Source organism: Lutra lutra, chromosome 4 (assembly GCF_902655055.1).
Source record: "Lutra lutra chromosome 4, mLutLut1.2, whole genome shotgun sequence".
In the NCBI taxonomy this organism is placed as follows: Eukaryota; Metazoa; Chordata; class Mammalia; order Carnivora; family Mustelidae; genus Lutra; species Lutra lutra.
In genome coordinates this window covers 73,487,298-73,499,860 of record NC_062281.1, presented here as the reverse complement: position 1 = coordinate 73,499,860, position 12,563 = coordinate 73,487,298, and the positions used below count along the sequence as shown (strand labels likewise).

General features: G+C 42.0%; 1 protein-coding gene across 1 annotated transcript in view; it reads right to left on the bottom strand.

Moving 5' to 3' along the window:
• CA8 (carbonic anhydrase 8) overlaps positions 1–9,104 on the bottom strand; it is an 86,307-nt gene extending 77,203 nt beyond the window's left edge. The window contains exons 1-2 of the mRNA XM_047727517.1: positions 8,998–9,104; positions 7,647–7,838 (exon numbers count right to left, since the gene is read on the bottom strand). Coding sequence (XP_047583473.1) covers positions 7,647–7,838; positions 8,998–9,097 — 292 coding nt within the window. The 5' untranslated portion in view covers positions 9,098–9,104. The remainder of the gene's footprint in view (positions 1–7,646; positions 7,839–8,997) is intronic.
• Positions 9,105–12,563: the final 3,459 nt, after the last annotated feature.

The following is a 12,563-nucleotide window of genomic DNA, read 5'->3' as shown; positions in this document are numbered from 1 at the left end:
GCCTGGTCCCCAGGAAGAAATGACAAGGACACAGCTTCCAGCCAGCAGCCAAGGCTCTGGGTAACCAGTCACTCTTGCTGCAGATGAATAATCCAAAGTTAAACCACACTCAAATCACATGGCTGTACAAAGCCATAAAAAATAACAAAATACTGAATTCAGAATTTTATGAGGGGCCGGCTAAAAGCATTACCTGTTCATCCCCTAAGAACGCTAGCATTGATAGACTAAAAATAAACAGTAGCTCTGTTTCACCCATTTGGCAACATCCTCTTAAAGCATTATTCTCCTTTTTCCCAGCTTATTTTTTTAATAAGGAAACTACTCATACCAAAAGGGGTACACTTTTCCTATATTTATGAGCATCAAATTTTGCTAAGTGACATGTTGTCACCATGTGGCAGGTTTGTTAGTTGTGATGTCATTATGTTCAATCAAATTACAATGAAACAATGTGAGAGTCCCACTGATGACACTCTGCATTTCCTTAGAATAACACACTTGCAGAAAGAATAGAAAATAAGCTGATGCCATTGCCACTAGCTGCTTTTTCTTTAATGCTTTTTAACAGGCACAGCTATTATGCTTGTACATATAAAAAGAGTTCCTCTCAGAAACCTCTGCAAAATCTGAGAAACCCATAAAGGCATGATATATATGCATTTACCTAAATCTAGCTAAGCTTCCACAAGCCTTTGCAGAAAACGAATTTGCCAGAGAGTTCAAAGGCTTAGCCTCCCTCATTTTATTTGAGTTCAACTCACATTTTAAGATGGACTCCTTGCCCAGCCCTGTGTTGCCCCCCAAAGGATGTAAAAAGGAGGACACAGTCTCCATGCCGGAGGGAATACATATTCTCAGTGCTTAAGAAACAATGCTCCCATTTAAACGTGAGATGTAGGAAAGGCACCCAGCAAGGGCCATGCCAGAACCAAGGGGGCATCGGAAAGTCAGAAAAGACTTTACAGAGGAGATCACTAAGCAGAGTCTGGAAGAGGAAGCAAAGAGAATTGAGTAAGAACATACCAAGCCGAGAGAAGGGACAGAGAAAGGACTGAGTCTATTCCAGGAGAATAAAGGTTAGGCTCCCAAGATGTGAGCACTGGGAGGGGAACTGTAGGCTATGCCTATGAACTGGGAGGTTATTATGGAGGGAATCGCCAATAGCTTTTAAGTAGAAGACTAGTAAAATATTACTTCCATACCTTTGTGAACAGTGGACCAGCAAAGAGCAAGCCTGACTAGCTGACTGTCATAACTCAGACATAGATGGTGAGGCCTGGAGACAGAGTCCTCCACAGCCCTGCTGTGTCCCCAGCACAGAGGAAAGCTATTAACTGTTGTGTCCCCCAACGGATCTAGACCCAAACAGTTCATTCTCAATGGGTCTAAAGATTTTATAACCTCAGTTTGACTTTTAAGGAATCCAAAACATATTCACAAAACATTCCAAAAAGAGTATAAATTAGTTCTTCTAAAAAGCATTTGAAATCTTGAAAGCAATAATTATTTTACTCCCTTTACCTTCTAACCTAAGGTTTCATTTTATATTAAAGAATGAATATCGGGGCGCCTGGGTGGCTCAGTGGGTTAAGCCTCTGCCTTCAGCTCAGGTCATAATCTCAGGGTCCTGGGATCCAGCCCCACATCAGGCTCTCTGCTCAGTAGGGAGCCTGCTTCCCCCTCTCTCTCTCTGCCTGCCTCTCTGCCTACTTGTGATCTCTCTCTGTCAAATAAATAAAATCTTAAAAAAAAAAAAAATGAATGAATATCATCAGTTCTTAAGAGTGGGGGTAACATGGACAGTACGGGGAGGAGGCCAGTTAGCCTGGGTCTGCATAAGCAAAGGGAAGCAGATTAAGACAACTGTCCAAGTAATGCAAGACCCCCAAAGTTAGCTAATAGGTCAACCATAAAGAAATTCAACCCTGACATCTCATAAACAATACAGAGCCACTGCCTAAGTGAAGAAAATTTTAAGATATTTTTGACAACTCCATCTTTAAATCAGCAAGGCTATTAAGAAGCACTATAAAAAAGTTGTCATGTTTTTGAAAAAAAAAAAAAAGTATGATTTAATAATAAAAGTAATCTAGCCTAAATTTAATATTGAGAATTATAAAAGACCCAGAAGTAAAACTGTCTAATTAAGGTTTCTATAATAAGTTACAACAAAGGACACAAATGACCTATTCTGATTAGCAATTTCTCCCATACCAATGGTCCATTAAAAATGTCATTACCCTTAACACACAGCTTGCAGTCAGATGGAATGACATTCTATTGCAGAAGCTTGGCCAGTCTCACACTTTCTCAGGACTTAACTATCCAGCCACTGAGGCTAGAAATCTAGAGTTATATTTTTATGCTTAAGCTACTCTTTATACCACTACAATATGTCTGATTTTCATTTGTGCACACTAACCATGGAGATTCCTGTGCTACAATGATTCACCAGTTCGACAGAGAAATTAAATGATGGATGTGGCAGCCTTCATAACACTTTCCAAACTCCAGGAGATAACAGGACCCAGAATGTGACGCTTGGCTCAACTCCATGACAGGAGGCACTCTGTCACCTCGAAATACGCTCAGAGCAGAGGCGGAAGCACAGTGAAAGGACCCAAAGCATGGTCCAGTCACAGGGGCTCCACCCCAGGGCATCCCTCCAATGGTTCCCTCCTCAGCGCTGGTCACATACCCCATCACCGACTTCCTGTGGATGGCATCTCAGAGACCTCCCTGTGTCATCCCTGCCTTTCCACTGGCACTGCCAACACAGCCGCTCCCACTCTCCCCCAGATCCCATCTTACTCAGTATGGCCCGGTGAGTTTTCCTGAAACAATATATTTTACAGAAAAAAAAAAAAAAAAAAAAAAAAAAAAAAAAAAAAGATTATACTCTTTAGGATTTGGTTCAAAATCTCTCATGAGCTTGCTCCAACACAGCCTCTCAATGTATATATTAACCTCATTTTCCATGAATCAATCTTTTCTTCCACATACACTTCAGGATTCTCTTTTCCTCATCCAAGGTCTAGACCTTCCCACAGCTGTGTCTTTTTTGCTTATTGCCCTCTCTTCCCATATATTCCAAACTTCCTCATCCAAATGCTCTTCACGCTTCAGTGATTACTGCCAATGCTACCTCCTCTGCCCATCCTCCCCTCAAAATGGCAGCCAAAAATCACCTCTTCCTATCTCACACAATCCACCACTGTAATCTTCCAAGGGCAGCTTGGGAGCCTGATTTCTATTTACCTGACCCAAAGCAGGCACCACTTTGCAGAAGGTAAAACAAAGATTGCCACCTGCATCTGGCAAACCAGAGAAAACCGGTAAAAGAAACCAGTGCCTATTGCTAAGTGAAAGAAGTCAATGTATGTTTCTAACTGTACAACATTCTGAAGAATGCAAAACTATGGTAATGGTAAAAAGATCAATGATTGCCAGATGGAGAGAGGAAGGGAAGAGTAGGTAGAGCATAGAGGATTTTTAAGATGATGGAACTATTCTGTAGGACAGTATAATGGTGGAGACACATTTGTGGAAGCGCACAGAATGTTCAACACCAAGAGGGAACCCTAATTTAAACTGTAAGTTTTAGGTGATAATGATGTGTCAACACGGGTTCATCAACTGTAACAAATGTACTACTCTTGTTTGACTCTTTGGCCTGGGGGTCAACAACCAGAATGTTGACAATCAGGTGTGAGCCACCACATCCCTTTCCCCAGAAAACTGGATAAACCTACAAAAGTTCCTTCTACAACATGGCCAGATCCTTACATAATCACATTACTGTGATGCCCACCAGATAGCAATCCCTGTCCACGTGCACAGAGCTTCTAATCCAATTTTTAGACCCATCTCTAAATATGAACAAAGAGCCAAAGATAAGTAGACATTGGAGAAAAACTCCCATCTAAAAGAGACCAAATAAATAAAAGAACCCAGAATAAACAGAGACATAGAACAGGAAAAAAAGAAAGAAAGAAAGACGGACGGAAAACAATGGAGAAAGACTCTGCACTTAGGAAATAAACAGCAGAAGCTGTACTTGAACAACTAAGAAAAGTAGTATAAGCACAACTTTTTTAGAAGTTAGCACAGAAAACATAAGTTTAATGGGAAGACTAGAAGATGTAAGCTGAGGAAATCCATCAGGAAAGCAGAACGAAAAGACAAAAACAGAGGAGTTATGAAAGAAGAAAATAAAGGAAAAACAGAAAACTTATCAATTACCTAATGTAAGGAAAATTTCTAAGAAACGGAAGACACAATCATCCTGATCAAAAAGCCCACTAAGCACACACCACAAAGACATACAAGGTAGCCAAACATGAGCCCTCACATGCCCTCCTTCTCAGGAAGTTACAGGAAGATGGACTATAGGAGGGAATAAACCAAGAAACCCCTGACATGAGGGATCAACCTCAAAAGTGGCAGACGGCATCCAGGAAACATGCGCTTGCACAGGAGAGATAAGCAAAGGGACCTCGTGGGCATAAGGTCCAGGAGCTGCAGGTGATGGCTAGAGGGCAGGCCTAGAGATCAAGCAGGAGAAGGGAGAGGCCTCCAAAGGGACAGGGGAAAGACCAAGGGGAGGGAGGGAAGGACTTCTCGATGTAGCTCTGCCATCTGTCAGAGCCTGGAAATAAAATCATGATAGATAAAATAAGAAATTAAATAAACAAAAAAGCATTAACTCCAGGGAGAAACACGCCTCATTGTTCAGTTAAAGGAAATAGATTGTAGTCTCAGCTGGAAACAGCTACACGGTCATAATGATAAAAATACTGAGTACTAATTTAAAGAAAAATTGTAGCGGTGCCTGGGTGGCTCAGTTGGCCGAACGACTGCCTTCAGCTCAGGTCATGACCCTGGAGTCCCAGGATTGAGTCCCACATTGGGCTCCCTGCTCAGCAGGGGGTCTGCTTCTCCCTCTGACCTTCCCCTTCTCATGCTCGCTCTCTCAATCTCTCCTCTCTTTCAAATAAATAAATAAAATCTTTAAAAAAAAAATTGTTGGGGCACCTGGGTGGCTCAGTGGGTTAGGCCTCTGCCTTCAGGTCTGTTCATGGTCCCAGGGTCCTGGGATCAAGCCCCGCGTCAGGCTGTCTGCTTGGCGGGGAGCCTGCTTCCCCGCTCTCTCTGCCTGCCTCTCTGCCTACTTGTGATCTCTGTCTGTTAAACAAATAAATAAAATCTTTTAAAAAAAATTGTAATTTAAGTCTACAGCGACAAAAGAGGGGCAAACCATGATGGGGGAGGGTAGTTAGAGACCAGCCTCATTTTCCGTAGCAAAGAGTTCACAGATATCTTACATGTCAAAGCAGGACCCTATGAACATACCCGTGAGGGATGGAGACAGGAGAAGTAGCTAAGAGTTCAAACTGATTGTCACCAAGGCAAAAAGTTTTAGGTGGGGGATGGGGTCTCCCCAAGGGTAGAGAGAAACAACATATAGCACTAGTCAAATACTTAAATCATGTATATATCCTATTTTGATAAAGATAACTCTTGATTAAATAAATGAAGGACAATGTGCTTGGGGCTTTCAGACTACTCCTTTGCGAAGCTTAAATACCCTAAAAAAGGGGGTACTTGGGTGGCTCTGTGGGTTAAGCCTCTGCCTTTGGCTCAGGTCATGATCCCAGGGTCCTGGGATGGAGTCCCGTATCAGGCTCTCTGCTCAGCAGGGAGCCTGCTTCTCGTCTCTCTCTGCCTGCCTCTCTGCCTACTTGTGGTCTCTCTCTCTGTCAAATAAATAAACAAAATCTTTAAAAAAAAAACTAAAAAAAAAAAAATGGTCCACACATGGTATTTTTTTTGCCCCTTGTTTTTTAAGTATGAGAAATATGGAAAAAGCAGAAATAACAAAGAAGACATTCCAGCAGCAGAAAAGAGACAGGGCTTCTAAAGGAGCAAGCTCTCTAAGGAGGCAGGAGTAAGGGGTCTGGAACATGTGTACTCAAATTAGGCTAGGACAGACAGAGAGCTCGCCCCTGCTGGTCAGGGGTGGAGGAGGGAGGGGACTGGAGTGCAAGGGAAAACCTTTTGGTTAGAGAGTCAAGGCACTGCTTGATAGTCTCTGTTTTGGGGATGAGTGAGCAGGCCAAGGGAAACCGTCAATATTTGAGAAAGTACCAGAAGGAAATGTTAAATTCAATTTGATCAAGTAAGTTGGATCTTAGAGCAGAAAGTGTTTGTGCTCAGTCATTCCTCTATGCTTCCAAATTTCATAACTCTTCCATAACATCTTCATACTAATACTTTAAATGACTGACTCTTCACTAAACTATGAATCCTCGAGAACGGTCAGCATTTGTTATGCAACTCATATGCACTGACCACTGTGCCTGATGTGAAATGCATTTTTGTTCTATAGACATATAAATGTTTACCTTCAGAAACACAAAGATATCTCAACATACCAATATACATATATTACATTAATATGCTTTTTATAAACCACGACAGTCAGCATTTAATAATTTTACTGTGCAGTTTAAAAATAATACCTAATGTCCTTCATGGATAGCCCCTCCACCCAAAAAAATTTTATTTAAGTTCAAATTTCCATCTGAAGCTGTCTCTCTTTGACCGCATGTAACACCGAGAATCTGTTTGGGATGATGCCCATACTTTGACCCAAGTCAGATCATCAAGGAAGACTACATGAACCTATGCCTAGCTCATGGGTTCTAAATCAAAGTTCAGGAACAGTCACAGTAAGTTTTAAAACAAAGATTCCATAGTTGGAAATCAGTGCCTGCCCTGTCATATAATAAACCTAAAGACTTTATGGTTTGAAATATTATATTATTGATTCAGAAAATTCATTTTAAGTACAGGGGATCTCTGTTCATTAGTACTTCCTAGTATTTCAACATACTCTAATTTTATATTCTTTCCAAAAGAGAAATACAGCTATTCACTAAGAAAAGCATAATGTTAATACTAATTTTTTAAAAAAATTCTTCTTTCTTCTCCCCTACATTTAAGCCAATTTCCTTGATAATTTCCAACACCTTCTCCATAAAACATTTCAAATCTACCACAAACAGATTCAAGGGGGAGAGGAAGAGTTATAAATAAGTAAATACAAACAAGGGTTCTGGTCATTCAAATCTTTTACTAAGTTTAGAGGATGTTTTTGATAGCTATTAAAATTCTTCTTGCCACATTAATATAGTAGAGAAAATTAATTTTAGAAGTCTATCTCAAATGCCAGATTATGACAATAAATCCTAATCTTTAGTTTTACAAAGCAATAAAACAGAGAATTACAATTTTCTGGATGAATTAAGCTAATGAACGATTTAGGACAAAATGCAGATTAGGACACCTGCACATGCTTTTCCATAAATCCCACAAAGTTTAAGTTGATCAACTAAGGTTGTTTCAGCAATATCATGTAACACAGAACAACCAAACTACCATCGCCATAATTTCATCCTTTCAGCTTCTCAAAAACTTTTTAGAAATCAATTCCCAAAAAAATGCATTTTATAGGATAGTAAGCTATCCTGATAATGGTACTATGGTTAATTCTACCTTTAAAGTCATAGAAGCCAAATCAACTCAGTAGCCTGTAAGAACTTCTAATTTACAAAGGCATGCAAAAGCATCTTCTAATATACCTGATTTTGACTTCAGGATAACCTGAATGGTATGTCCATCGTTGGTGACTTCGCAGTCCCGGCAGACCACATAATTTGGGGAGAGGCGGACATCCAGCAGTGAGGGGTCATATCTAGCTTCTCTTGAGTTTAAATTAATGGGGGACTGGTATTCCCCATTAGCATCAGGAAACACCAAGCCCCACTCAACACCTAAGCACAAAATAAAGCAAATTTAGAACAGGTTATAAAAAAGTTCCAATAAAATTCAACGTGTAAAAGCTGATTTAGACACTGTTTATGACCCTTGACATTATTAAGGTTACGACTATTGTTTCTCTACAGATGAAATATGGTAAAGGTGTACGAATTTCTGCACTCATATTTTCAATGATTTAATGCTACCAAATATCATATACAAAGGGCTGTACTAACAAAATATTCTGTCTTCGTCCACATATATGTAATAATATGTAACTCTACGAAATTTAGGTCATCTCGAAGCGATTGAAAAAGAATCAAGAGTTCCACAAAAATTTCCTCTGCTCACTAGTTCAATTACATGCAGTCCCTGAGAAATACCTGAACTTCTGAACTTGCTTGACGAAAGCCAAAAACCATAAATCTGATGCTAGTGAATAAACCCTCTTCTCAGAAATGCAAATACAGCAGTAGAGAAGTGGGCATATCCACATATACCCACACCACTATTGTCCTACAATATATACATATATATTCTCTTGGCATGTTTTATAAAGTTATAAATTCCCCATTTGTTTCACCATCAGCATCAGCGGTCAAATCTATTTCCATCTTCTGGGATAAATGCAGCCAACAAAACTTTTTTAAAAAGTCAACCCCTTCCGACCAAGCCCGCTGATCAGGCTTGAAATTTAGGACTTCTTTAGCAAGAGTTGAACACCGTTCGCATCCTTCAACGGAAAGACTAGCGGCGAGAAGGCTTTCTCCCCGCAGGGTCCTCACAGCAAGCAAGAACCGAGCAGTTTCGGCAACACTGGGTACCCAAGGTGCTGAGTAAAATGCAAGCTGCTCCTCGCCGGCACTCAGGGCACACAAGGGTTAGAGGCGCCGCGTAAGGCTGGCCCTCCGCGTGGCCGCAAGTGCCAACTGCTGCTGCCCGGCAGGACCGACCGGCGCCCTGACGCGCGCGCAGGCGGCGGGCACTCTTGCTCTGTCTGGAGCCACTTCGGCCCCCAGTCGGGCCTGGGGAGCGGGAAAGCGACAGAGACGCACGTGGGAAAGAGGGGCCGCGGCGGTGCTGGGCGCGCGCGAGAGCCGCAGCGACTCGGCGGGACGCGCACGCGGCGGGGCGCGGGACCTCGGACAGCCCGCCCGACTCGCGGCCGGTTACCTTCTTCGTAGCCCCACTCCACCCCCTCCTCCTCCTCCTCTTCATCCTCCTCCTTCTCCGGGAAGGCGACGGAATCTTCGATGAAGCTCAGGTCAGCCATGGGGAAAAGGCCGTGGGTCCCCTCGGCGCTCTCGCCCGCGGAGCCCGCGGGGCAGCAGGGAAGCGGGCAGGAGTGGGAGTGGGCGCGCGTGGAGGTGGGAGGCCGACCAGAAGTCCGTGGGGGTGCGAGCGCACGGCTGTGTGAGTGTGAGCGCGCGCGTGGGGGTGTGAGCGCGCGTGCGGGCGCGAGGCGGGCGCGCGCCGGGCCGGAGTTTTCAGGCGGCCGGGGCGGGGAGCTCGGGCGCCCCGAGTCCCGGCGGAGCGCGAAGGGAGCCGTAGCTCCAGGAGCGGCAGTTGGCGGGTTATAAACCCGACCGGGGCGTGTCTGGTACGGGAGGATCCGCCCCCTTCGGCGGCCGGCAGGAAAAGGACCTGGAGCTACTGGCCCCACCAGGGAAACTGCGGAAGCCTGGTCACCGTACCTGTGGGGTGGGCTCCCCACTGCCGGCTCTCCCATGCTTACCTTCCAGAAGCCCGCGAGTCGCCCAAGGACCCGTGTGTGTGTAGGCCCTAGACCCGGGGCTTTCTACCTTATTTACTTTCGGCTTTACTGCAGGAAATACAGAAAGAAAAAAAAAAAGCGAAGGTGGGGGTTTCAGGAAGGAGAGAGATTAATAGCTCTGCGTAAAGGACAGGGCTGGGAAGACCCTGTAAGACGTTTCCCACTCTGAATTTTTATTATTGGCTATTTACTTTATCATCGTCCTTAAAGGACGGTGGAAAGTTGAAATGGAAAAATTTCCAAGAACTTGTAGTTCCTAAAACACATAAGACAAAAATGTTTCAATCTAGATAAGCAGATACAATTTGGGGATCCCCCCCCAAAAAAAATATCTCAAAGGCAATGACAAGCAATAAAGAAAGGGTGTTTGGTTTTAGTTTCAGAGTCTGGGGTGCTGCTGCAGGAACAGCTTGACCTGTACACAGCTCCCAAACGCCTAATGAAATTATGTAAATAATGAAATGCACACATTGCATAACAAACAGAACTTTCCTGATCTAAAGAGGTAGCATTGTTACCTCTAAAACATGCTTCCCAACGACTTAATACCCTAACCCCCGTGTTGCAATGCGTTTTAAAAGCCCCAGTTTATAACCCCTGACCAGGTTAATTCCACATTTTTAGAAGCTCAGATTTGGACCTCAAGCAGAATTTGTTTTTATAAGGCCAGGGCACGTACCGCAACATCTGTTAGCAGTTTGCATTGCGGGTTCATAAATCATCTCATCTTTATGAATGCTTCATTCCTCATAGGATGGAGATGCTCCTTCTGGGGATTTTCATGTTCTGTGCTCCTAGCATTCACTGGCTGCTCAGCCCTCTACTATGTAAAAAAGGCATTTAACAGGTTATTAGAAACTACTCCAGAAAGTGGATTGAGATTGAGGGTGTGGGGGCCAAAGTCAATCAATTCTGACACTTTCTGGAACATTTAGCAAAAGAGGTGAGAACTATCAGTCAGCTTTAGCTTTAGGATTCCAAGCACTCATTAAAAAAATTAATAATAATAAAAATAAAAAACTCCCGCTTAAGGTAGGTAAAAAGTTATGAGGACTTGAGCCACAGTTTAACAGAAATGAAATTCATTCTTCATTCACTGCCTTTTGGGTGTTCTTTAGTGGATATCCTCTCTCTTCTGTTCCTTAATAAGCCTGAGATTGACAGAAGTATAAGTCTACCCTAAACCTATAGTTTTTGAAAATAGTAAGCACTACCCAAAGTATTAACCATTTTCACTAAAGTTCTTCTAAAAGGAACATTTCATTTATTTTTCTGTTGTTGAAAACTTTTTCACAATCTTGAAATTTTCATTAAAGTTTCTTTCTAGAAGTGTATTCACACATGAATCAAATGCTGCAGCTAATGGAACCTATAGAAAATAATAAAATCATCTTGCCACCCTGGGCTCATCATCAGGAATGTCCATTCTCCTGGCCCAAACATGAATAGATGCCACACTGTAACCATTGTGTGACCACCATTTCATTTAAAGTATTACATGAATTACAGAGATGTTTACCAAGCCAGAGGACAGCAAAATCACCATGGCAAAGAACTCAATGTTCCATGAGTAGTAAATGGTGTGCCATATTTACTGCAGACAGGCTGCAAGATTGAATTACCAATATTGAATTTTGCAGCTAATAGACCATTCTGTATATAGCCAACAATATATCACTATTCATAAATGTAGTTAACCACTATGCAAACATGTTTACCCGTACTTGTTCTTTCTAAATTATTCAACGTCTTGTGTATAATGTATCCACTGCAAGCCTAGGATACCCTACCCAGCAACATATGAACCATTCCACAGTGCATCCAAGTATTCAATTAACAGCCTTAATTGCTTTGAGACTGTGTGCTTCAGATTTCTGCTAATTAACAGCTCTTTAAGACCTTCTCAGGTCCCTGTACTATATTAGCGCTAAAGATGGAATTTCTATTTCTAGTTATTATAAGGTATCTGTCACCATAAAACCTAAACACACAGACCTGAAGATATAGGCCAATTCGTTGATTTATAAACTAGAACAAGCACACCCAAATCTAATATCAGAGAATCTAAAAATATTCATGCTCTCTATTATGAACATAAGTTCTCCACATATCCCCATATGCAATTTTTAAAATATTTCAACCTGATATCATATTCGATTCCTTTAACTTTCTATTGCTTGCTTCTCATGTTTCCATAACTGAGGTCAAACCTCATCAGTAGGACAGTTCATTAAAACTAAGCTTATATAACTGATTACTATTTAATACTAAGAAAATAGAAATACCTAAAAGGGACAAACTTATCTAGATGTCACAGGGACAAAGAGACACTGAGATTGCTTCACACACCCTTCTCCTCCCAATCTTTTCCTATCCTTTGCCTACCTTTTCAAGGCTTTCTTCTTGTGCTAGTGAGTTTCGGCCCCGCAGTAGTCGCAAACAATTATTACTCTCTTCTTTTGTGTATCTTATGCTCTGGGAGCACCTCAAGGACAGAACTAACATAGTATGTCAAATGGCTTCTAACCAGATTGTGTAAATTTCTGAATTTCAAAAATGAATCGTATATCTTCACGTGCACTGCTCTGTATTGTGCACTATGGAAGACCCCAAAGTGAATAACACTCCTTCTGCCTGCAGGGAATTCACACTTCTCTTGGCAGGGGCGGGAGGGGGGAGTCAATAATTAACTATAATAAAGGCAATATATTTAATATTGATGCTAAGGAAGATGAGATTCATATAGATGGGAATGATGAAGCAAAGTTTCTTGGAAAAGATGGCTTTTAAGGCAAATGCAAAAGGATGAGTTGGCTTTAGAGCACAGTGAGTGAGCAAACAGCATTTCAAGCATCATGAAGTAATGATGCCAAATCATGGAAGTGCTTATTGTGGATCCATTTCTCCATCTCTGTGACCTGCCAAGACCAATCTAGATTACTCAAAAAAAAAAAAAAAAAAAAGT